This window comes from Acomys russatus, chromosome 16 (genome assembly GCF_903995435.1).
Source record: "Acomys russatus chromosome 16, mAcoRus1.1, whole genome shotgun sequence".
NCBI classification, from domain to species: Eukaryota; Metazoa; Chordata; class Mammalia; order Rodentia; family Muridae; genus Acomys; species Acomys russatus.
This window is the reverse complement of record NC_067152.1, coordinates 2494959-2521122: the sequence shown is the minus strand read 5'-3', so window position 1 is coordinate 2521122 and position 26164 is coordinate 2494959. Positions and strand designations below refer to the sequence as shown.

General features: G+C 50.2%; 1 protein-coding gene across 1 annotated transcript in view; it reads right to left on the bottom strand.

Annotated features, from left to right (window-relative positions):
* Positions 1–15547, bottom strand: part of Pitpna (phosphatidylinositol transfer protein alpha) — a 38537-nt gene extending 22990 nt beyond the window's left edge. The window contains exons 1-4 of the mRNA XM_051157967.1: positions 15252–15547; positions 10698–10728; positions 4650–4798; positions 698–789 (exon numbers count right to left, since the gene is read on the bottom strand). Of these exons, the coding sequence (XP_051013924.1) occupies positions 698–789; positions 4650–4798; positions 10698–10728; positions 15252–15271 (292 nt within the window). The 5' untranslated portion in view covers positions 15272–15547. The remainder of the gene's footprint in view (positions 1–697; positions 790–4649; positions 4799–10697; positions 10729–15251) is intronic.
* Positions 15548–26164: the final 10617 nt, after the last annotated feature.

Sequence of the window (26164 nt, the reverse complement as noted above, 5' to 3'; positions counted from 1 at the left end):
GAAAAGTGAGCAGGTAAAATGTCTTTGCTACCAAACCCGACAGCTTAAGTTTGTCCCCCAGGATCTGCACAGTGGAAGGAAGGAATTGACTTACAAAAATTGTCCATTGACTTCTATATATAATGCCATCACACGCACATGCACACACAGAGATAAGTAATGTAATTTAAAAAAATTAACAAGTAAACAGCTACATAAGATATAAAAAATTAGGTATCATCTAAAAATCAGTCTAGAAAATGTGTCTGGAGATTTTGTATGTATAAACTCATAAAACATCCAAAAGAAAATATCCAAAAGAAGGCTAGAAAAAAACCCCTGCAGTATTATAGTAGTAATTATCCAGATATGAAAAAAAAAAAAAATCACAAGTAATTATTTCTTCTTGATTTTATCCATTTTCCAAAACATATGCAGTAAGCATTTCTTTTGTAATCATTAAAAGTAATCAAAATTGTCAAACTAACCCCAACACAAGGTTTTGTTCTGTGCTGCCTCTGGCTATGATGACAGGCTTGGCTAAGTAGCATGGATAACACTGACGCTCGCAAGCCTGAGAGAGCCCCTTCAGCCCTTCACTGGCATACTCTGAAAAGTTAAGGGGGACACAAAGCTCTGACTCACTCTCCCTCCAGCCTTACTGTCCGCTCTTGCCCACTTTGGGACCAAGCTTCAGCTCGGGCAGCACTGCACTCACCGGTTCTGCAGTAAGGGTAGGCGTTCCAGGCTTTCTCGTGTATATTCAGGGCTCCTTCCGGGGCCAGCATTCGAACAAATGTGGGTACTTTGCTGCAGTGAAAAAAGAGGTGGTGAACAAAAAAAAAAAAAAAAAAGGAGGCATAAGGAAGGAAAGAGCAGCTTTGCAGAGCAGTCTCCAGGCCACAGCTCCTGCTCTCTCAGTGTCAAAAGCCGACAAGCAAGTTTCCATGAGATAAGTAGGCTACGGCGCCTGGGAAGCCGCCTGCCAGAGCCTAACGCCTCAGCTTGACTGGCTACACATGGCACCAAAATCTGTCCTCTACTCACCGTAAGACCAAGGGCTGCCTGCTGCCGCTCTGCACACACGACACTCTCACGACAGTCTCCAGAGCCCACTAGGTGTGAGCAAGCAGGACTGCACATACCAGCCTGGGTCCACAGTGGGGCCAGCTGTCTACCTCAGAAGGTGGGTTCCAAGGGCCAGGCAGATGGCCCAGTCAGTAAAGTAGCTCCCCGAGTTTGGAGCCCCAGCACCCACATAAAAAGCTAGGTATAGCGGGCTGTGGTGGCACATGCCTTTAATCTCAGCATTTGGGAGGCAGAGGCAGGTGGATCTCTGTGAGTTCAAGGCCAGCCTGGTCTACAAAGTGAGTCTAGGACAGCCAAGGCTACACAGAGAAACCCTGTATCAAAAAACAAAAACAACGGGGCTGGAGAGATGGCTCAGAGGTTAAGAGCACTGGCTGCTCTTCCAAAGGTTCTGAGTTCAATTCCCATCAACCACATGGTGGCTCACAACCATCTATAATGTGATCCAATGCCCTCTTCTGGTGTGCAGGTGTACATACATGCAGGCAGAGCACTGTATACATAATAAATAAGTCTTTTAAAAAAAAAAAACCAAGCCGGGCATGGTGGCGCACTCCTTTAATCCCAGCACTCGGGAGGCAGAGGCAGGTGGATCGCTGTGAGTTCGAGGCCAGCCTGGTCTACAAAGTGAGTCCACGATGGCCAAGGCTACACAGAGAAACCCTGTCTCGAAAAACAAAACAAAACAAAACAAAAACAAAAACAAAAAACCAAAAAACAAACAAAAAAGCTAGGTATAGCAGCACTGGTAACCCCAGTATTTGTGAGTGAGAATAGAGACAAGAGGATTCCTAAAGTTAGAGACCCAGCCTCAAAAATAAGGTGGGGCTGGTAATGGCAGCATACTTCCTTAATCTCAGCACTCAGGAGGCAGAGGCAGGTGGATCTCTGTGAATTTGAGGCCAGCCTGGTCTACATAGTGACCATGCAGCCAGGGCTACATCGGTTAGTGAGACTGTCTTTAAAAAAAAATAAAATAAAAAAGGCGATGGGGAAGGCGCCCAATGCTGACCTGTGACCACCGCCTGCACACACATACAGTAAGAAGGTATACCAAACCACCTAGTCTGTTTTCCCAGGTTCTTAGGATACAGGAGGGCCTTATGGCCACCTGCCTTCCAGAAGGCCATTTTCCTTTCCCTTCCCGCTCCTCCCCAGCCCCCTCAGTGTCTGCCAGAGAGTCCCATGCATCCCACACTGGCCTAAGGCTTCTTCTGATCCTCCTGCCTCTACTTCCCCATGCTGGGACTCCAAGCATACACCACCACACTCAGTTCTGTGGAGCCAGGGATCAAACCCAGGGCCTTGTACATGCTAGGCAGGCATGCTACCAACTAACTTACATACATAGTCCTTCTTTTAGGACAAGCAAGCAAGCAGTCTTACTCTGCAGCCCAAGTATGCAGGTTAGTTTTTGTCAACTTGACACAAACCTAGACCTATCTGGGACTCTTGAGGACTCCTGATTAACAAATACCTCCAAAGTGTGTATGGCCCTGTTCTTGACTGACGGTTGATGTGGGAGGGCCCAGCTCACCATGGGTGGGGCCACCTTAGGGCAGGTGGTCTTGGATAGTTCAAGCAATCTGAGCAAGCCATTGGGAGCAAGCCAGTCAACATCAGTCTTTCACGGCCTCTGCTTCAGGTGCCACCTCCAGGTGCTTACCTGCCCTGACTTCTCTTGGTGACAGATTTCAATCTATGAGGTAAAATAAGTCCCTTCCTTTCCTCATCAAATTGCCTTTGGTCTTCATGTTTATTGTAGAAAAACAAAATGAAACAAGCAAACAAACAAAAAATATCCCAGCTTACCTAGGACCCATCTACCCTTGAATGTACTATGTAACCAAGGGTGGCCTCAAACTTTACATTGGTTTTAAAGATTTATTTATTGTTTTATGTGTGTGAGTATTTTGCCTGCATGAACTTCTGTGCTCCATGTGTGCCCGCCCAAACCATAAGAGGCCTTCTAATCCCCCAGAACTGGAGTTACAGACGGTTCTGAGTCACCATGTGGGTAGTAGGGACCGAACCCAAGTCCTCTGCAAGAGCAGCCGGTGTTCTTAGCCACTGAACCATCTCCTCAGCCCTCTATTCAGTTTTCACTTCATGTTACAGAGCAATATGTATAGTACTAATTTTCTGTAAGTACATAAATTCCTTTCTTAGTCAGGGTGCGTGTGTGTACACGTGTGTCCATGTGGTATTGGGTAGGAGTCTCATACATGCTAGGCAAGGACCCGAGCACTGAGCTCCATCTGCAGCTCCATCTTTCTTAGCTTTCAGATGGCAGCTTACATAATAATCTTCACCAGGCTCTAGCAGATTCATCACATTTGGTGCCTCAGGCCTAAAGGAAAGCGCGAGCCCTCAGCGGACTGCTCACTCTGAGCCCCAGGGCAAGCCTGGGTCTTCACACACGGATCCACACGCATCCAGATGATGCTTCTGTGCGCCAGGCACTGGATACAGAGGAACCGAACAGTCCAGAGACAGACAACTAATGACAGTGCTGAAGGGATGTGTTCCACTAGGGCGATCACAGCAGAAAGAGCACAGTGACACTCTGTGGGGGAGGCACAGGACTCAGGGCCAGCTCCTCAGGGCAGTCAGAACCACATAAGCACATGGGAAAGCAGTACAGGAAGCCATGAACCAGGATGGGAATGGGGCAGAAAAGGCTGGGACAGCGAGAGGAGCTAGTGCGAGGTACGAGGTGGAATGAAAGAGAACACTAGGGACCGAGGCACAGAAGAGCTTGTAGGCCAAGAGCGGCCGGCATGCTTTATCCTAAGGACAAGGGAAGCTTTGCAGTTTACAGTACGGATCCCGCAACAAAACGCTTGTGGTGCGGAGAAATGGAAGGCAGGGGAACAGTTGGGAGCTGCTGCAGCGATCCATAGCAGGGAAATGAAAAACAGTGATTTCAGGAGGTCTCATAGCCTCCTTTCCAGAAAGGCTTTTGGGGAGCTGGTGATGGCCACTAGGACCATTACCCCTTTGTTAAATTAGGCGCTCCTGAGTTAACAATGGGTAGCACCACAGTGTCTACTTCCTTGCGTGGAGAAGACAGGGAAGGCTGCATGCTCCTCATCTACAGATTTTCGCTCTGCCACTGAGTTCACTGAGTTCAGTGAGCAGACAACATGGGAAACCTGCTTAGACACAGAGCTGCTCGCTCCGCCCTGTCCCTGCCACGCCTGAGACCCCACGGGTTCACACTGTCCCTTCATCAGAGCAGCAGTGACAGGAAAGCCAGGATTTCATCAGACGACAATGAACTCACTCTCTAGACCAGGCTGGCCTCAAACTCAGCGATCCGCTTGCCTCTGCCTCCCCAGTGCTGGGATTAAAGGCGTGTGCCACCACAGCCCAGCTACTTTTTTATATTTTTATTTTCTTTTTAAATAACAAAGAAAGATGATCTTTAAATGAACTAGGAAGTTCCACCCACACCCAGTCTGACGGATGAAGCAACTGGGCTGCCAGCCTATGGCCCAGAGACACCCCCCCCCACCCCCCGACGGCAGCTCGCGCCTGCCCGGCTCCCGGCTCCCGGCTCCGGCTCCCGGCCCCCGTACCTCTGTAGGTGGTAGATCTTGTGTGTGTACTGGCCTTTCTCTCCGTCCTCTTTCTCGTAGGGCTCGTTCACCAGGACCTCCACGCCTTCCCCACCACCAGTTTCATTTTTACTCGCTTCAGCCACAGAATACAGCTGCCCCACTTGATACTGAAGAAGCAAAGAGACAGGCGCCATTTGCAGCACGCACGGCTCAGGTGCAACTGCAGTCCAGCAGTCTTTGTCAGACACCTTCCCAAAGCAACGGAGACCTCTGCTCTGCAGCACCTCACACTCGTTTTTACTTTCCTTTACTCCCCCCCGCCCCCCCATCCACCCCAGCTAAGTATTGAACCCTGGGCCTTAAGTATACCAGGCTTCTAGGTAAGTATTCAACCAAGAAGCTATATCCTCAACCCTTTCGTTTCGTTTTGTTTTGTTTTCCTGCATCAGTCTCCACACATAGCTGGGACTGGAGGATCTCTTTAACCATCAGAAACATTCAATTTTATCTGCCTGTTTTTACAAGCCCATGAGTTTTTTGTTTGGTTATTTTTGGCTTTTGGGGCTTTTTTTTTGGGGGGGGAAGGGGGTTCAAGACAGAGTTTGTCTGTGTAATAGCCCTTACTGTCCTGGCCTCACTTTGTAGACCAGGCTGGCCTCCAACAGGGATCTGCCTGCCTCTGCCTCTGCCTCCCGAGTGCTGGGATTAAAGGTGTGCGCCACCCTGCCTGGCTTCAAGACTGTAGTTTAAAGAGAGCATACTCTACACTTTAATCTCACAGCACCATCCAGAAAGCATTACATAGTCCAGGCTCTCGTTTGGCCTGGACCCTGCTCTAGTTTTCTCTCCGTCTCCTTCTGGCACGCCAGATTCTTCACTTAACCCATGGTGCAGTACCCCACAACCTCAGGCAAAAACTGGCTCAGCCCACTTGCTTTTTCTCCTGTGTGGCTTCCTCACCCTGCAGGGACCTCGGAACCTCTCAAACAAGACTTGCCCCATTTGCAGTGGGCTGAAGCAGTGCCCCTGCTCCTGCATTACAGGCCCCTCCCCCAGGCTGTGCTGGCTGTGCACCCCTCTGCCTTGGCAGCTGCGAGATGGCAAAAGCCTGATTTTCCTTTATTTGGGTCACATGTCACCCTATCAAGTCACTGACCTCCTCTGACCCCTTCAGGACAGCTTGGTGTAGAACTGATGACTTAAAGACAGTGTCGCCAGGTGTGGTGGCACACGCCTTTAATCCCAGTGCTTGGGAGGGAGAGGTGGGCAGATCACTGTGAGTTCGAGGCCAGCCTGGTCTACAAAAATCAAGTCCAGGATGGCCAAGGACTGTTACAAAGAGAAACCTTGTCTTGAAAAACATATCTAAATCTATATATTATGTATACATATATAATATATAGTTATAATTATATTATCTTATAAATATATTCTATATTTTAATATATTTTATGTATATTTAAAAAGACAGTGTCTAGACCTAGCCCCCACCTCACCCCTATTTCTAAGAGAAATTATCTGGAAAGAAAAAACATAGCGAAGACTCTGGGCATGGCGGGCTGTAATCTTGGCACTGGAGAGACAGAGCAGGTCAATCTCTGTGAGCTCAAGGCCAACCTGGCCAACATCAGAAATTCTAGAATAGTTGAGACCATGTTTGGGGGGGAGGGAACAAAAGAAAGAAAGAAATGAGCGGTGCAGAGCAGACTACATCTATTCCAAAGACTTCACTTCCTCATGGCTACCAGGGCCAAGAAAGATAGACAAGAACTCAACTACCCAAGCTGCACCTTGCCCTCTGCACCCTCCCCTGAACTCCTGGTATCCCCAGAGTTAAGAGTAGAGATATTCTCTCTCTGAGATTAAAACTGAATAGCTGTACCTCTGGCATCCGCCACCAGCACCACTGTAAGGCACACTGCTGCCAGCCAGAGCAGAAAGCAGAGCTCCCGATCTGCTCCGTCACACCCGGACGCCTTCTCCACCTCAGCCCCCTAAGCAGTGCAAGGAAACTTCTAAAGGTGGAAACAGTGGACCAGGGCAGTTCACTGCTTACCACAAAGCCTAAAGCCCAAGTTTCCAAAGCAAAAACCCAGCACAGAGTGCCAAGAAAAGGCAAGTGAACAAGGCTCAGTTAATCTCATCAAGAGAAACACGTGAGAGAGTAAGAGCCAGTTACCTCGATCTTGCTAATCCTGAGCAATACCAGTGCTGCTTTGGTGCCTCATGGGTCCCCACATGCCCCTGGGACCTTTCTAGTCTGACCACCTGGTAAGGCACACTTGAAGCCCCACACCAAGTGGGTCAGGGTTGGTGAAGGCAGGGCTTCCCCACAGGAAGCAGCAGGAGCTCTGCTGTGAAGAGTCACAGGACACTGGACAACTGACTCAGCACATCCTAAAGGACAGGCCAGGGAGAGGGCCTGTGGGCCACACCAGCTGCAGCCTGCTAGTAGTGTTCCTTGGGGCAGGGGCGGGGGGGGGGGGGGCAGCAAAGACCAAAGTCTTCAGGGATCCCCTGCAGGGGCAGGCTCTAAGAGGATCAGGTTGCGTGCTGGTCTCTTCCCCTTTAATCTCCCTTGATATTCTGATCCTTTAATCCCAATGAGACAAGTGAGGCAGTTTTGTTAATCCAGACGTGAAGAAGACAGATCTGCACAAGGCGCAAGTGAGGGACACTTCACCTCAGAAGGTTCCCTGGGCCACAGCCGGTCTGCATCCTGCGAAGGCTGCCAGATACAAGCTAGGATGGCAGTAGGAGTGGGGGTCACACCACAAAATCAGATAAGGAGCCCCAAGGAGACCAGGATTCCAACTTCCTTAGGCTGAGAATAATGTTATCTTGCCCTGAGAGTCACCCCTTGTCCCAAAGACTCTACCACTGGGCTAATCAATCAGTAGGAACCAAGGGCGAGGAAACGTGGAACAGAGACACTGACTGACACACATAATGAAAACGCAATGCAGTTGGGCACAAGCGGCCCAAACCTGTCATCCCAGGACACAGGAGGCTGAGCAAAGGGGACAACCACAAATTAGTTTAAAGCCACTGTGAGCCACACACTGAGCCTAAGGCTAGCCAAAGGATTTGCTGTCTCAGAAACAAACAAGCAACAAATACAAAAGGCAAGAAAAACAGTCTTCTGTTGGCCCGCCCATACAGACCTGTCAGGCCAGGTTCCACACAGGAATGGTGCCCTGAGTCTGCCCTGTGCACAGGTGGGTCAGGAACCGCTGGCAGACACACCCATGTCAAACAGCCAGGATGTTCTTGCCCTGCCACAGGAAGCCTGGAAACCCAAGGTAGTGTGACACTAAAGGCTCTGGCCAAACAAACTAATTCTGGCCCCCAGATATCGATTCAGGCCATCAGGACGACTGTAAATCCATGGCCATCTCTTTCCCTTTTTTTCTCCCCAAATCAGAAGCTCTAACGGACTCAAGGCATGGTCTCTGATGTAAAAAGTGAGTCTGCCAGTCACATGGCATGACGCTGGACTGTTCTCATGGGAACAGTGAGTCAGAAGGGGTAACTGACAGAGACTCTAGGGGGGGTTGTTCTTTACTTCTTTCTTCTTCACTGCCCCCATTCTAGAATTTTCTGATCATTCGGAATTAAGTTGAAGCTATGGACAGAGCAGCTTTGCCCTTGCAGCCTGCTGTTTTCCTGCCAGTGTGCTCTTGCTGAGAACAAGCTGACCAGCACCTCAGACAGCTGAGGCGAAACCAGTGTGCACTTCACTTCCCAAGCTTCTACTTAGCCAAGCTCTGATTACCCTGCCTGTCTTACCACTTCCTCCGTGCCGCAAAACACCACAAGCTAGAACTGCCAGCTGTGGATGTTCTCACCATGAGTGGTCAGAGAAACAGAGGGCTGCTCATAGACAAGTCTGTGCCCCCCACCCTGCAGCGTTCTCACAGTCTCAGCCTTTGGCCCCTCAAGAGACTCCACCTGAAACACCCCACACAGAGACCCCACACCCCTGACGAAAATCCTTCTTTCTTTTTATTTTTCCTTGGGTTTTCAAGACAGGGTTTCTCTGTGTAGCCTTGGCTGTCCTGGAACTTGCTTAGCAGACCAGGCTGGCCTTGAACTCACAGACCCTTCTGCCTCTGCCTTAAGCACAGAGGATTACAGGCATGCACCACCACACCCAGCTTGTGGGGCAAGGACTGTCCTGTACAGCAGAGGCAGCCATCAGATCACAAGTTCAAGGTAAGAGCCACAGTGGCTTTCTGTTGGAAAATCATGTTACTTGCCTTTTTTTTTTTTTCCTTCTTAAAGATAGGTTCTCACTAAGTAGCCCAGGCTATCCAGAACTCCTTATGTAAACCAAGATGGCCTTGAACTCACTTGCTGTTTTATATAATGACAGCAAGGCCCTCAAAGGGAGTAGGTTGGCTCTCTCAAAGCTAATACCCAGGGACCTGGTTTCCATTTCAGGTGGCTCCATATAGCATAGCCTGCCTAGCCATTTACTTTCTCCTTATGTCCCTCAATGTATGTATATGTGTCTATCTGTCTATTTCTTCTTCGTTCCTCTACCATGTGCTTCCTGGTTTTCTTTTTCTTTCCTTTTTTTTTTTTTTTTTTAAATGGGGTGGGGGTGGTGTTTGGCTTTTCCAGACAGGGTTTCTCTGTGTAGCCTTGGCCGTCTTGGACTCACTTTGTAGACCAGGCTGGCCTTGAACTCACAGTGATCTGCCTGCCTCTGCCTCCCGAGTGCTGGGATTAAAGGTGTGCAACACCTCACTCGGCATTCTTTTTTTTCTTAAAGATAGGCTCTCACTGTGTAGCCCTGGCTAGCCTGGGACTTGCCAACTAGACCAGCCTGGCCTCAAACTCAGAGATCCACCTGCCTCTGCCTTCTGAGCTCTGGGACTACAGGAATGTGCCACCATGCCCAGCTTTATCATTTTTTGATACAGGTTACCGCTCTGTAGCCCAGGATGTCCTGAAACTCACTTTATAGCTCAGCTTTGATCATCCTGTCTCAACTTCCCAAGTGTCAGGCTTAGAAGTGTGAGCTACTCCATTTTTAATTAATTTATTAATTTTATCATGAGATGGAATCTTACTGTATGCCCAAGCTGGCCTCAAACTCTGATTTATTAACTCTTCTGCCACTGTAACCAGATGTCTCCTTTACACAGAGAAACCCTGTCACAGAAAAAAAAAAAAGAAAAGAAAAGAGAGAGGGAGAGAGGGAAGGGGAGAGGGAGAGAGAGAAAGAGAGAGAGGAAAGCTCTGGGCTCTGCTGGCCTGCTTTTATTTCTCAGAGGGCTGGCTCCTGTGTGGAGCACAGGATTTCCATTGGTCCCACAGGAACAAGAAATGGAGCCACAACTGGGGGTTCAGGCTGGCCTTCAGCTGTGGATTCAAAGGAGGAAAAAAAAAAAAAAAAAAAAAAAGAACAAGCTTCCCCAGGAAGGGAGAATAGAGGAAGTTCAGAAAAAGGGTGGGACAGGGAGGTTCCGTGGCAGTTTTCTCTACCCAAGAGACAGCTCTGAGTCAGCACAGCCTATGACCCTCCTAGTGGCAACTACTGCTGCCAGCTCCACATGCACAGGGCTATCAGACCTAGGCACCATAAAAGGATGGAGGGCAAGCCAAGCCCGTTTGTCATCCTCTGCTCCCCGTAAAAGGAAGGCTCTGTGCCTTGGTCATTCCAGCGGTCCCCCGGCATGGCTGGAAACTCAGAGATCTCTGGCCTTGTTGGTTTGCTTCATAGCCAGAGCACTGCCCCCAGCTGGGCATGGACATACTGGGGCTCATCAATCACACGCCCCAGAGTCCAATGCCAGCAATGAAGAACAGCTGCCCAGCAGGTCAGCAGCTTGCGATGGACTGTGCCCAGGTACCCAGATTCACTGCAGAGGTGGCCTCCTTTAGCAGAGTGGCACCAGGAATATCTGAACTGAGCCTTGGTTAGCTCTGTATTAAAACAAAAACGGAAAGCTACACAAATAGCGGGCCACTCCCAGCTTAACTAAGCCGGTGTTCACAGGTACTTACGAGCAACTATGGATGAGATGAGGGGGGAAAAAAAGAGGGGAGGGGACTTACCTCATCTACAGACACAGGCAGGATGACTCGACTACAAGAGAGGGAAAGAGAGTATTAGTTCCAAGCTCGGAAGCCCAAGGCTCTCAAAGCATCCCTCAGCACAACAGCCATACCTTGTAGCATCCAACCCTTTCCTCACTGACAAAAACCCAGGAGGGAATGGCTCTCTGCTACAAGGCTAGGCTCCCCTTCGCCTTCTGGAATCCCATTTAGAATCCTGTGATGGAGAGCAAACCTGAATTCCCCACTACCTAGCTCTCAGGCCACTCAGGAGCATCTTTCTCTTCCACTCCCTCAACCGTCTCTTCCCCAACAAGACTTACTAATGTGTCTAGTAAAACAGAGGAGCTGATAGCGTATGCTCATCATGCCGAGGACCCAGCCAAAGCCTGTGGCCCTGCGGAGGATGCACGGCAGTGGGCCCAGCGTCCCAACATCAGCACTCACGGCCCATGGCTATGAAGGGGCCAGTTCCTCAGAGGCCTAAGCACCTCTGCTCTCCAAGGATGGCACACCACAAGCTCCTTCATGCAGCTCGAAAAGACAACACCCAGCTCTGACCTCCGGGAGATCAAAGGCACCCCAACCTGTCACTTTCTTCCCTCCTCCATTTTCATCATCTCCACTTGGTGGAGGTGCCACAAATAAGCTGATGGAGAAATCGTGACAGAGAAATCATGGGGAGCAAAGTCCTCAAGAGGGTCAGAACTCCAGAGGCTGAGAGGACTACAGGCACTTCTCCCGCCAACTGCAACTGTAACAGACCAGCGGCTGACCCGAGTGCCATGCTTTGCCCTCAGAAAGCTGAAAAGAAAGGCCTTAACAGACTCAAAAGTCAAGCCACCCAGCACTAAAGAGGCAGAGGCAAGTGGTTTCTCTGAGTTTGAGTCTATCCTGGTCTAATTAGAGAGTTCTAGGCCATCCAGAAGTTGCATGGTAAAACCTTGTTTAAAAAAACAAAAAAAGAACCGGACGTGGTGGCGCACGCCTTTAATCCCAGCAGCACTCGGGAAGCAGAGGCAAGTGGATCACTGTGAGTTCGAGGCCAGCCTGGTCTACAAAGAGAGTCCAGGACAGCCAAGGCTACACAGAGAGACCCTGTCTCAAAAAAACCAAACCAAACCAAAACAAAACAAGGGCCAGGTGTGGTGGCACACACCTTTAATCCCAGCACTTGGAAGGCAGAGGCAGGCAGATTGCTGTGAGTTCGAGGCCAGCCTGGTCTACAAAATGAGCCTTGGACAGCCAAGGCTACACAGAGAAACCCCGTATCGAAAAACCAAAACCAAACAACAACAACAACAACAAAAGTGGTAGTGCACACCTGTAATCCCAGCAATTGGAGGCAGAGGCAGGCAAATCTCTGTGAGTTTGAGGCCAGCCTGTTCTACAAAGTGAGTCCAGGAAAGGCAAGATTACACAGAAAAACCCTGTCTCGAAGGGGGAAAAAAAAAAAAAGCCAGGCATGGTGGTGCACGACTTTAATCCCAGCACTTGAAAGGCAGATCTCTGTGCCTTCGAGGCCAGCTTGGTCTACAAAGCGAGTCCAGGACAGCCAGGACTTATTATACAGAGAAACCCTGGAGAGAGAGAGAGAGAGAGAGAGAGAGAGAGAGAGAGAGAGAGAGAGAGAGAACAAGTGGAGACCAGTGGTGGTGGCATACACCTTTAATCCCAGCACTCAGGAGGCAGAAGCAAACAGATCTCTGAGTTTGAGGCCAGCCTGGTCTACAAAATGAGTTCTAGGACAGCCAGGGCTACAGAGATCCTGTCTCAAAATAAAAAATAAAAATAACTACATAAATAAGACACACAAGAGGCAAAGCTGAGATTCCCAGCTCTCAGAGCCTTGCTGGAAGCTGCTGTGCCCTCTGCACCGTGTTGCCTGCTTATATAGCATGAGCTGAGCATCCTCCCTGTGCAGAGGCTCAACTGTGGCTTTTTGCTCCAAGCTGCAAAACAGCTAGTATTCCCCAGTCCCACAAGTTCTCCCGGGCAGCAAGAAAACACACAGAGAGACCTGAGGAAAACATCACAGTAAAAGCCAGGCATCGAGCAGGAAAAATAAAATAAAACGGGCTCCGAGTCTTTACTGCCTGCTAACTCCCTTCCTCCAGAAAAAATTGAGTCACATAAACCCTCCCATAAGAAAAAGCCAACTGTGCAGAGAAGTACTTCCAGCTTAAAGGGAAGAATTTCTGCACCCTCAGAAGAAACTTCCTAGAAAACAATATGCCTTTTATCTTCAAGAACACAGCAAAAACCACCTCGAAGAATGTGCAGAAATCAAATCAGGGAAAATCCTGTGAGAGGAAGTGTCAGAAAAATCAACAGGGACAAGAACCCTCAGATCCAAGCCGCCCCACGGGACAAGCTAGCACCGGTCAGTGCCTTCAAGGATGCCGGAGCCTGCTTCTGTACACACGCCCAGGCATTTCTCCCTCGCCCCCTCGGAACAAAACCACCTGAGCAGCCACAGGGACAATTCGAAAGGATAGGGCCAAGGGGTCCCAGCTGGGCCAAGACTGGAGCCATGCTCGCCACAGCACGACCTTCACTTGCATCCTTCTCAGAGCTGCAGCGCTGCAACCACAGTGTCTCACCCTGTCCCCCGCCCAGGGACGCACACACACAACACAGGGTCCAAGTCCATCCGGAATGACATACAGATGCCCGGCAGGGTCTGCATCACAGGCACCCCTGGCCCTGGCCCTGGCCCTGGCAGGCTCCAAGTGGGGAGAACAAAGAACAGGAAAGGCATGCCTGCCTCCCAAATCCACTTCATCTCTTCAGAAGGCCCTTCCTTCCCCAGCGTGACCTTTTCAAAACCTCGCATTTCTACAGACTGTAGGGTTCATGTGGGACACAGGATTAAAATGCAAAGTGTACCATGTTCTCCTTGGAGAGCACTGGCACCTCGTGTTATTCTTCCCCACATGAAGCTCTGAGCTCTGGCTGGATTACCAGCAGACTGGACATCAAGAGAGGTGATGGGGTGGGAAGAGTGGGGGGGGGGAGCAGGGGGAGGGCTCCAAATAATGTTCTTCAGGAAAGAGTCAAGGTAGGGAAGACGTCTGGCTCCCTACCTCATCTGTCATTCAAACTGCACACTGTGTCTTCAACATCTTAAACACCTCCAAGCAGTAAACCCTGTGGGGCGGTCACAGTGTCTTCACTGACAAGGAGGAAAGAGTCCTCTGCACGCTTGCTTGGTCTCTTAAGAGTTTCATAAGTTTCTCTCTACTTGGACATTTCCCATTTCTGAACGTCTGGGGCTTAGGAGCACACATACACACCCTTCCAGGGAAGGTTAGCTTCACCATAAAAGTCTATACACATCCGATCTCTCCCTGGAGGAGAGTAGAAAGTCTTGGGAAGGTCACTGGGAACCATGATCTTCAGGAGTGGGTCACACTGTCTGAAAACTTAGCAATGCAAATAGCCCCATTTGAGTTTCAGGAGCAACCATCTACCTCCTGGCAAGCCTTGCCCATCCCCCAAAACAGCAGCTCCACACCCAGAAAGTATCTGTGGGACCCCCTCCATCGCTTCAAGTCCTCATCTCTCTGGTCCAACACCCAGAATCCTCTAAGCCTGGGATGTCCCTGTCTTGGTCCCCATCGCCTCCATTAGCAGACGTATGCATTCTTATACCAGCTTCCTGGATGGTCTTGTGTCCTGCCCTTCTCTGTCACAGGAACTCCTTCATGTCACTTCAGACCCTGCCCAGTATTTTCTAGACTCTTCTTCATTCAAGTGTGGCCAAGTCCTAAGCATGCATGCGAGCTTCCTTCAAAAGCCTCCTCTTCTGCACCTACTACTTAGGTACCATGTCACTCCAGCCACCCCTGTTATCTGTGTCCCCTATGCTTGTCTCTCTCACCTCATCACCCAGGCCTGGCCCTGACTGAATTTTTTTTCCCCCCCTGCAACCAATTATTACAATCCTTCCCCTGCTGCCTAAGGCAGCCGCTGTCCATGCCCCAGGTTCCGCCTCGGCACTCCTCCCCACCACCTCAACTCTATTCCAGGAGGTACCTTATCTGATCTTCCCTGCCCATTGATACAGCTCAGCCTCAAACCCCTCCCCACCGTCAGACAACTCACCGGCGCTGCCTGCCCTTGTCCCACTGTTCCTTGGCCCCTTATACAACTCCTCAGTCACTCCGGCAGTTCCGGCTGCCCCTTCATCGCCCAGCGCCCACTATAGGGCCACATAACATCCAGCGCTCTCCATTGCCTGGGCCCCTCCTCAAGCCTCCTCTTGCTCTCCCTGTCCCCTTGACCCCTCCTCAGGCCCTTTCCGGCTCGCACCGGTTCTCGGCCTCCTCTCTGGCTTATTCGATCTCACCTCAGGTGCTGTCTGTCACCCTCTGGCCCCTCCAACCCCACCTAATCAGGCCCTGTCCAGCCCCCGCTGTCCTCTCCGTCCCTGCTAGGCAGCCCAACAGCCTCATCCGGTGTTCTGCATCCCGGGGCAGGCGATCTGCCTTCGCGGCCGTCATCCAGACCCTCCCTTCCGCCTCGCTTCCGCACTGCCGACCCGACACTCACTACTCCTTGAGCAGCACCATGTCGCTTCGCGGATCGGAGGCTGCCAGCTGCCAGCCCGGCCTCCCGCCCGCTTCCCGGCGGCCGCTCTCCCGGTGGCCCGGCCCGGCCCGGCTGCCTGTGCGCCTTCGTCGTGGTCTGCTCTGTCCCCGCTGCTCTCGCTGCGGTCGACGTGCGGGCTCCTGCCGCCCTGCCCTGGCCTCGCCACCTCCCGCGCCTCTGCCGACGCCGCCCGGAGCTCCGGTTCCGCAGCGCCGCGCGGGGGCGGGGCGTCTCTGCGGCAACCAGAGCGTCAGACGCAGCAGTGCGCGCTGACCTCACGCGGGGCGGGGCGGGGCCTTCCCGGGCCCGTCCCTCCACCCTTAAATGGGCCTTGGCTCCGGATCCATGTCAGCAGCATCCAAGTTGGGCCCAGGGCGGGTTTGGCGCTCAGGAAGTAAAGAGACACCTCTGGTGTGAATGCTCTTCAACAAAGGGGCTGCCGTGCCTGTATGATAGGTCGTCTCTGGTGGGTGTGTTGAGAGCCAAGCGTGTCAAAAATAAAATGGGCCAAGTGGCGATTTGGTTCAGCCACGAACAACACACACACACACACACACAAAGTGTATATGTGTTCTCTAAATACTTGACTCACAATTCCACCAGAAAGGTGCTTTTACTGTCCTCATTCACAGGTGAGAAGGCAGCAAAAGTTAGGTTTGCTCATCACATCTTCTTCATGACGTCGCTGAGATGGTGATGATGAGGATGAGGAGGAGGATTTTGAGACAAGGTCTCGCTAAGTATCTCTGACTGTTCTATAACTAGAACTGGTTCTGTTCACCAGGGTAGCCTCAAACGCATAGAGATCCACGTGCCTCTGGCTCCTGAGTGCTGGGTGTAGCTGAGATCGTAACTTTTGGTATCTTCTCATCCATCTAAGCTCTTGTACGTGAGCTTGGCCTATCCTGGGTACAGGGAACAAGACTGGCACTCTCTTGTCCTTAGGAATCTGGAGATCGGATGGATGGGCGGCAGGTGATGGCTGAAGATAACAGGCCATTAGAATGAAAGGGGCTGCATGGGCTATAATCCTAGCTAGATGGGAGCCGGGGCAGAAGGATGGGAAATTCAAAGCCTACCTGAACAATTTAGTAAGCCACTGTCTCATAAGAGCTAAGGAGAGGCTGGGTGGTGGTGGCACATGCCTTTAATCCCAGCACTTAGGAGGCAGAGGCAGGCGGATCTCTGGAGTTCGAGGCCAGCCTGGTCCACAAAGAGAGTCCAGGACAGACAGGGCTCTGTTACACAAAGAAATCCCATCTTGAAAAAATAAAAATTAAAAAGCTAAGGAGAGGGCTGGGCTACAGCTCAGTAGTAGAACACTTGCCTCCTATGCAGGAGGCCCTAGGTTCAATCCTAGAACCACAGCAAGAAAAGCCAGCAGGCTGTGAGGGGTGAAAGTTGCGTTTGATGGGATTACACAGGAGGGCACCTGGTGTGTGTGAGGAAAAGCATCCCAGAGGGCAAGATGCTGAGGAGGGACAAGCACAGCAGACAGTTGAAGCAAGCTTTATAAAGGCTGTCGTCAAGGAGACCAGGATGTGCTTGGGGTCTTGTCCTAGTGTGGTTTCCATTGCTGTGATAAAGACGATGACCAAAGGCAACTTGGGGAGGAAACAGTTTATTATGTCTTTGAGGATAGAGTCCATTACCAAGGGAAGACAAGGCAGGGACCTGAAGACCGGAACTGAAGCAGAAGAATGCTGCTTACCGGCTTGCTCTGCACGCTTTCTTGTGCAACCCAGGACTGCCTGCCCAGGCTCGGGGTATACCGACCAGGGTGAGCTGCACTCTCTCACATCAATCATTAATCCAAAAACTGACCCCCACAGGCTTGCCGTCAGGCAGATCTGACAGGAACATCTTCTCAACTGACGTTCCCTCTTCACAGATGTCCTTAGCTTATGTCAAGCTTAGAGAGAAACTGACCAGCACAGGGCGAGGAAAGATAACTGGAGCGCTGAATTTGGAGGCTGAAGGGCTAGGAAGGAGAAGGGTCATAGTGGGTGATGATAATGTGGGCTATAAGCCAACAGAGGGCATTCGAGGGCATTCCAGGGTTTCAGCCATGGGATGAGATTTACGTTTCCCTATGAATGCTGAGGACACAGGCAGGGTCACCAGTGAGGAGGCAGCTGCCTAAGTCCAGGCTAGGAAAACAAAAACAACGACAACAACAACAAAGTGGGACTTGACAAATTGGCCAAGAGGGGGACAGTACTATACTCAGGACACAGGAAAGGGGTTGGCAAACAGTGGGACTAACAGGTGTGGGGGTGAGTGGAGGGGGGGGGGTGGAGGTGGGGGGGGTTCTTGAAAAATATCTGGATGCAATAGAGAGAGAACAGCCTGAGACAGTGTCTCAGGAAGGAATTGGGGAGCAGGTGGCCACACTGTCACCCAGCTGGGACCAGTCACCAGGGCCGTTTTGACTGTTACACGGATGGGCCATTCCTTCATCAAACTCTAGTGTGAGGTGAGGAAGAAATAGCTCCAGAAATCCAAGGCCAAGACTGAAGACAGCCAAGAGAGGAAGTGGCCTGGTCCCTGATCCCCCAACCCTCCAGCACAGGGCTTTTCCTCCTCCACAGTATCAATGGATAGTTCTCTAGAAAATGCTGGCTCTCTCCAGGAAGTAAGAAGATCCTGCCCCTCTGGGAACTTACAGTCTAGTTAGGGAGACTGCATTTACTCATTCACTCAATAAATATTGATTGAGCACCTGGCCCCATCCTAAGTCTTTTCCTAGGCACTGAAGACATAAAGCATGACCAAGCAAACAAGACGCCTCCCTTGCTGAATGGAGAGGAGACCAATACAAACGTACAGATGTGGCTTCTAGAAGAGATCAGTATTACTCAAGCTGAATTGGGTGACCGGCCCTGGGGGCAGCATTAACCTTGACAGTTAAGACAGAGGAATTGCTGCAAATTAGTAGATGAAACCTGAAGCCTGGGATTGGAGGGCTGCACTGCACACTAGCAGAACTAAAACCACAAAACATCAAGGCTGGAGACGTGGTTCCCTTAGCAGAAGGCTTGCCCAACACCTGCAGAGTCCCAGGTTCAACTCCCAGTACACATAAGCAAGGTCTGGTAGCTCATGCCTGTTTTGTTTGTTTGTTTTTTTGAGACAGGGTTTCTCTGTGTAGCCTTGGCTGTCCTAGACTCGCTTTGTAGACCAGGCTAGCCTCGAATTCACAGCGATCTGCCTGCCTCTGCCTTCCAAGTGCTGGGATTAAAGGCATGAGCCACCATGCCTGGCTTGTTTTTTTTGTTTTGTTTTTGTTTTTGTTTTTTTGCTTTTGTTTTTTGTTTTTGCTTTTTGTTTTGTTTTGGTTTTTGCTCATGCCTGTAATCCCAACACTTCTGAGGTAGAGGCAGGAAGTTTAAAGTCATCCTTTGCCACCCATTCAGTTTGAAGCTAGTCTGGGCTACAAAAGACCCTGTCCAAAAACAACAACAAGAAGAAACTAAAAACAACAGCAACAAAAACTCTGAAGAAGTCCAGCTTTTAATTTTAAAATAATTATACATGTATATTTGTTTGTTTGTTTTGGTTTTGGTTTTTCGAGACAGGGTTTCTCTGTGTAGAAACCTGCAGAGGCAGGTGGATCTCTGTGAGTTTGAGGCCAGCCTGGTCTACAAAGTAAGTCCAGGACAGCCAGGGCTGTTACACAGAGAAACCCTGTTTCGAAAGACCAAAAACCGGCCGGGCAGTGGTGGCGCACACCTTTAATCCCAGCACTCGGGAGGCAGAGGCAGGCGGATCGCTATGAGTTTGAGGCCAGCCTGGTCTACAAAGTGACTCCAGGACAGCCAAGGCTACATAAAGAAACCTTGCTTCAAAAAACCAAAAAAAAAAAAAAAAAGGCCGGGCGTGGTGGCGCACGCCTGTAATCCCAGTACTCGGGAGGCAGAAGCAGGTGGATCGCTGTGAGTTCAAGGCCAGCCCTGGTCTACAAAGTGAGTCTAGGACAGCCAAAGCTACACAGAGAAACCATGTCTCATAAAAAACAAACAAAAAAACAAAAACAAAAACAAAAAAAACCAAAAAAAGAAAGAAAAGAAAAAGAAAAAACCCAAACCAAAAAAATCCACACACACACATACACACACCCACCCACACACGTGCACACATACACACACACCCCAGAATGTGAGGGCCAGCTTTCCCATTGCTGGAGCTCACAGACATCAACTTGATTGAAGAAGTAGTTTGTGACAACAATGGCCCTGAGTTCCAGGACAGCCAGGGCTACACAGAAACCTCCTGTCTGAATAAAGAAAGAAAAGATGAAGGCAGTTTGAGCTGAAGAAGACTAGAAAGAACGGTCTCTGCAGAGCAGAGCAGGAGGCACAGGCACAGGGCAGGGCTTGCCTCTGGAGATGGGGCGGGAGGCCAGAGCCTGCATCCAGGTTGCAGTGAGTTGAAAATGAGGCAGCCTACAGACAGCCAGGCTGAGCGTGGGACTTTGGGTGCCGGCTGAGAGGCTCCCTCTGATAAGGGAGCAATCAGAGGGCCTTAAGGAAGTCCTAATTCACAGTCCAGATTCAACCTGGAGGCTCGCCGTTCTTCTTCAAAGTCCCCAAGACAGGTCATCCTAGCCGTCCACCCATCACTGTCTTACAGAACTACAGTATTGCTATTACACCTAACAGGATGAGTGAATTTCACCCCCCACCCCCCTTCACCTCTCTCTCAACAATGTATTGGGCTGGAGAGATGGCTCAAAGGTTAAGAGCACTGTCTGTTCTTCCAAAGGTTCTGAGTTCACATGGTGGCTCTATAATGGGATTTGGTGCCCTCTTCTGGTGTGCAGAATATTGTATAAATAATAAATAAATATTTTTATTTATTTATTATTATTTTCTTTTTTTGGTTTTTCGAGACAGGGTTTCTCTGTGTAGCCTTGACTGTCCTGGACTCGCTTTTGTAGACCAGGCTGGCCTAGAACTCAAAGCGATCCACCTGTCTCTGCCTCCCAGGTGCTGAGATTAAAGGCGTGCGCCATCACCGCCCAGCCTTTTTTTTTTTTTAGTGTATTGGGCGGGGTGCAGTGGCACATGTCTTTAATCCCAGCACTGGAGAGGCAGAGGCAGGTGGATCTCTGTGAGTTTGAGGCCAGCCTGGTCTACAAAGGGAGTCCAGAACAGCCAGGGCTACACAGAGAAACCCTGTCTCGAAAAAAACAAAAACAAAGAGATTTATTTTTATTTTTATATACACTAGTGTTTTGCCTGCATGTATCTTCCCCTAGAATTGGAGTTACAGACAGTTATAAGCTGCCACTTGGGTGCTGGGAATTGAACCTGGGTCCTCTGGAAGAACAGTGTTCTTAAACACTGAGCTACCTCTCTAGCCTCATTATTATTATTATTATTATTATTATTATTATTATTGTTATATTAAAATTTTTGCATTACAGGGGGAAGCCCAACAGATCAGTGTGTTAAGGTACTTGTGACCAAGCCTGACAACTGACTCCTCCAAGCTGTCCTCTGAATTCCATACATGTGCCCTGTAGAAAGTGTGCATGTGTGTGTGTGCACGCGTGCGTGTTCGTGTGTGCACGTGCACGCCACACTGTGTTGTGCACGGAGGAGAGAGAACAACTTGTAAACATTCTCTCCTTCCATGGTATGGGTCCCTTGGAGTGAACTGAGGCTGTCAGGGTGACGTACTCCTAGACTCACCACACGAGGCTTTTTTTCTCCTTCCTTCCTCCTTTTCTTTCCCTTCTTTCTTCCCTTCCTTCCTTTTCTTCCTTCTGGTACTGGTACCAAGGATATGAAACCCAAGTCTGTCTGTCTGTGTCTGTCTCTCAGAAAGAGTCTATATGTCCTAGAATTTGCTTGGTAGGCCAGGCTACCTTCAACCTCACAGAGATCCCCCCTCCTCTCCCTCCAGAGCACTAGGGTTAAAGCAGTCTGCCGTGGCCCATCATTGTAGAGTCTCACCATGTAGTCCAGGTTTGCCTTGAACTGGGTTGTGGCCCAGGCTGGCCTGGACCTGTGATGCTCCTCCATCAGGAATGCTGGGATTATAGGCACAAACAGCCATATCAGGTTTAAATTCTTATTATCTTTCCTGCAAATCATATTCCAATTTCTCCATCTAAATTTGTAGTGCTATTTGTTTGTTTGTTTGTTTTTTGAGACAGGGTTTCTCTGTGTAGCCTTGGCTGTCCTGGACTTACTCTGTAGACCAGGATGGCCTCGAACTCACAGAAATCTGCCTGCCTCTGCCTCCCAAGTGCTGTTTAACATGCCTGGATGTTTAACACATTTTTAGTTTTGGGTTTTTTGTTTTGTTTTGTTTTGTGTGTTCTATGTAGCCCAGGCTAACCCCAAACTTACTATGTAGCTAAAGATGACCTTGATTTTCCAGTGGTGTGCCCTCCCTGTGTTGAATGCTAGGATTATAGCCAGGAGTCAAGACACTTGGTTTATGTAGTAATGGAGGGTGAGCCAGGGCTTTATGTATGCTGGGCAAGCTCTATCAACTGAGCCACATCCCCAGACCCTGACCTGTGTTTTGTACATCACTTTTACCCTAGCAAGTTTGGTTTACCCAGGCAAAGGCTTTCAGATGCACGGTCCGTGCTCCACCCTCTCAGCTTCCACACAATAGCCATGCCCAGTGCCTGATGCCTCAGAGTCCCAGCCCTTACACGTGCCTACCTGTGTGGCATCGGGCACATTACTAACCCCTCGGTGGTGTCTTAGCCTCGTCATTGTAAAGCGAGGACAATGATAATGCCTGCATAACGGACTTGCAGTGAGGGACTCACTAAAGGGGCCTGTGCACTTAATGCAGCATTTGCAGAATGCAGCAGGCATCCATGCTGCTTTAATCATTTTATTATTTTCTGTGTATGGGTGTTATGTACCACTGTGTTGCCTGGAACAAAGTAGGTCAGAAAAGGACATCAGGTCTCCAAGAACTGAGGTTACAGACAGTTGTGAGCTGCCATGTGGGTGCTGGGAATGGCACTCTGGTCCTCTGTAAGAGCAGCCAGTCCTCTTAACCACTGAGTCGTCTCCCCAACCCAGAGCAATGACTGTTTTTCCAGAGGATTTGACTTCAGTTCCCAGAACCCTTATCAGGTAAGTCATAACTGTTTGCAGCTCCAGGAAGTCTGATAGCTCTGCTGATAGCTCTGCACTCACGTACACACACACACACACACACACACACAATGATAGAAATTTTTAAAGATTTTTATTTATTTTATCTTGAGTATTTGTAACATACATTACCACATGTGTACAGGTGTCTGAGGAGGCCAGGAAAGGGTATTAGATCCCTTAGGACAGAAGTTATGGGTGGTTGTGAGCCATCGGATGTGGTCACTGGGAAACGAACCTGTGTCCTTGGCAAGAGCAGCAAATGTTAACCACTGAGTCGTCTCTCCACTTACTATTATTTACTTTTTTTTTTTTTTTTGGTTTTTTGAGACAGGGTTTCTCTGTGTAGCCTCGGCCATCATGGACTCGCTTTGTAGACCAGGCTGGCCTCGAACTCACAGCGATCCACCTGCCTCTGCCTCCCGAGTGCTGGGATTAAAGGCGTGCGCCACCACGCCCGGCCTATTATTTACTTTTGTTGTTGTTGTTGTTGAAGTCAGGATTTCTCCGTGTAGCCCTGGATATCCTAGAACTTGCTGAGCCATCTCTCCAGCCCCACCATCAGCTTACTGTCTCTCTTGCTGGGAGCCCCCTCATCTCCCTGTTGAACTGGACTCTGGACCGGGAGAGGGGGGGAGGTGAGGGGAGGGCATACCTTCAGCCTTTGTTTCTTTTCTCTTCTCTTTGCAGCTCTCTTCTTTTTTGCCCGTTTCCCTGCCCCACTCCCTTCCTCTTTGTGTCTCTGGATCTCAAGGCTCGGCCCTTGCTGCCACCTCCATTAGTTACAGCCATACCTGTAACCCATCTCTGCCTATCTCAGGGAGACTGTGTTTCAGTTTCCATCTTCTGCCTACCTGGCTAGGGTGTGTGCTGGTCTCCTAGCCTGTCTCCCCCAACCCCTCTCTCTGGCTTTAAGACAGGGCTTCCCTTTGTAGCCCAAGCTGCCCTCAAACTCATGACTGTCCCACCTGCCCCTCCTGCCTCAGCTGCTGGGATCCCAGGTGAGCAACAACCACCACACCCAGCTCTCTCATCTTTTAAAATTTCATCCCCACAGTGTTTACTGGGCAGCTATTTCACACTGGTGCCATCTGAGTCCCCGGAGGTATAGTGATGACCAAGACAGGGCTTGTGCCAGCTCTCAAGGAACATTCACTCTGGTGGCAGACAAGGCAGAGCAGGGTGCAGGTGGAACTCAGTGGGTAGGCTCCTAGTGGGCAGGTCCTGAGTTCTGTCCCCAGGACTACAAAAAGCAACAAAATAAAAACAAATGACCCCTATTACCCAACTGATCCTACTGGGCACAGGAGTTGGCAGGCTTGAGGGCTAGCTGCTCAGTGTCCCTGACAATTCTGTGACTAAATAAGAACTTCGTGCCCCTCAGGAATTAGATTTAAGTGTTTAACCCATTTGCTGTCTCCAAACAGGAGTCATTATGAGCCAAGCTGGGAGAGAAAGAAATAGAGAGAAGCAATTAAGAAAACCAAGACAGACAGACAGACAGACAGACAGAAAGCCCTATGATTGCTGAAGGGAGGTAACACTGCTGGGCCTACCAGGCTGGGCTGGAGGCCCTGGCATCCCTGAGGCAGGAGGACCTTCCCCCTCCCCTTCCACACTAGCCTACATAGGGTTAAAACAGATCTGAGCAGCTGTGATATTTTTCTTTAAAAACTTATTTTGAGCTAACATTTGAAAAGGGTGATATTTTATGCAAAACTCGGGATTCCTAGCTTCTCAGGGGGAAAAAACATATCGGAAGATCTGGCCCCATGGGGCACACTCCACCTGACCATAGCCGGCTGTCTCTCTGTAGAGTGGGGCTGCAATCCCCAAGTCCTGGTTTGCCCTTGAGGTGGAGGTCAAAGTCCAGCACTGCTGTGTGGCCACAGAGCATATGCTGCGGCTCTGCTTGTACCGGAGAAGGAGACGTCTTCTTTATCTCCATCCAAAGTGGGGCGGAGGTGAGGAATAGTGACAACAAAACGTGTGGGGGGAGGAGCTGGGGGGGGGCCGGGATGGGGGGGCGGTCAGAGTGCACCTTCCAAGCTCACAGCCCTCAGCTTACATCTTAGCATCCCTTCCCTGCATGTTCTCTTGAGTGGGCCCACCCCTCTGACTGCCCCCTCTCCTGAGTGTCAGCCCCACTCCGAACCAGCAGCAGAGAGACCCAAGCTTTCCCCTAGGGGCGAGGAGTCTGAGCAAGAGTGGTGTGATCCAGGCAGAGAGAGAGACGTGGGAGCCACAGAGGAGTTTTTGATTCTCAGTCATTCTCAGCATACGTTTATTAAGTGCCAAGGAGTATGCTGGGGGCTAAGAACAGTAAAGTGACAGGGAAGAGCCAAGGTCAGCTGCTGAGTTATCAGTGACACTATGTGACCCTGGTGAACATAAGGACACACCCTCAGGCCCCAGCCTAAGGCCTGGGTTGACATGGCCTGGATTCTGACCTGCCTAGATGCTCCTAGTAACAGAAAGGGACACAATGGGCCTTTCCTTCCTCTGCCTCCAGGTGTTACAGCACACAGGCACCCCTATACATCTCTCTTAACACAGACACACCAGAACATCTCAGCGCGTACACACACACACACACACACACACACACACACACACACACACAGAGCCTAGCCAAACAGTCATTCAAAAAGGCAGTATAGAAGTGCCACCCCAGGGCTAGGACTTTTGACCCCAAGACTGTTTGGTCAAGCATCTTACCAAAATGTGAAAGACAAAAATAAAAAAGTGGGCAAGTGGACAATAACTTAAGGCTTCACTGTAAGGGAAGTTCTGAGGGGACTGGGGTCAGTAGTGTCAACTTTACCACCTTTTCTGGCCACCAGCCTGGCGTGTTTGTCCCATGGGAAAGGGCTGCCTTGTTCCCTGTGCTGTCTGACTTTCTCCAGGGCCACAGTGGCTTCGTTTCTGCTGCAGGCTACATACACTGCTGTTGATGAGATATACCTACGGGGTCCCCTTAACCACACTGTGAGAACAGAGATGCTTCCCGATTCATGTGAGAAAATGATACCCTGAGAATGCAATATGGCTGGCTGCTAAGCCATGCGCTCCCCTCAGAGCATGGTCAAGGTTAGGAGGCTAACCACGGACCTGCCTTAGATCTGCCCATGTAATGACTCACTGTAGGGACCAAGGGGCACAGATGGTGACTGTGCTGGTGGGCCATGATGCCTTCCTCACAGAGGACAATGACTCTCCTGAATGCCCAGGAGGCTCTGTCCACACCCTAAGGCTCAGCATGAGTTAGAGCTTGGGGGGATATAGTCTCACCTTGACCCTCAAGCCAGGGAAGGGCTACAAGCTGAAAATAAGCAAGGCCCTGAAATACTTGGGGCCAATTGTCCTCACAGCCCACAGTTTCTATGTGAGGAAAATAGCCAATATACTTTGGGCTTGGCCCTGATAACTTCACAGATAAGGCACCTCGCTGCCCACAAAGTCCACAAGAACCTGTCACTGCCCTTCACAGGGAAGAGCATTGAGGCTCTGTGGTGACAGCTGCAGAGTGGGGTGCGTGCTACCATCATGGGCTGGCTGTGTGCAAGTTCTGATGGGAACTTTTGGATGTGGGAGTGGGGGGACAGAACACAGGAGGTAGCCCCCAAGGGCCTATACTTTGGGGCCTTCATGAAGATTGGAGCCAGTTGTGAAGGGTCCCAGCAGAGTGACAGGTGCCCAGACCACAAAGGGGGGGAGGGGCTCCCAGGAGTGCGAAACTGGCTA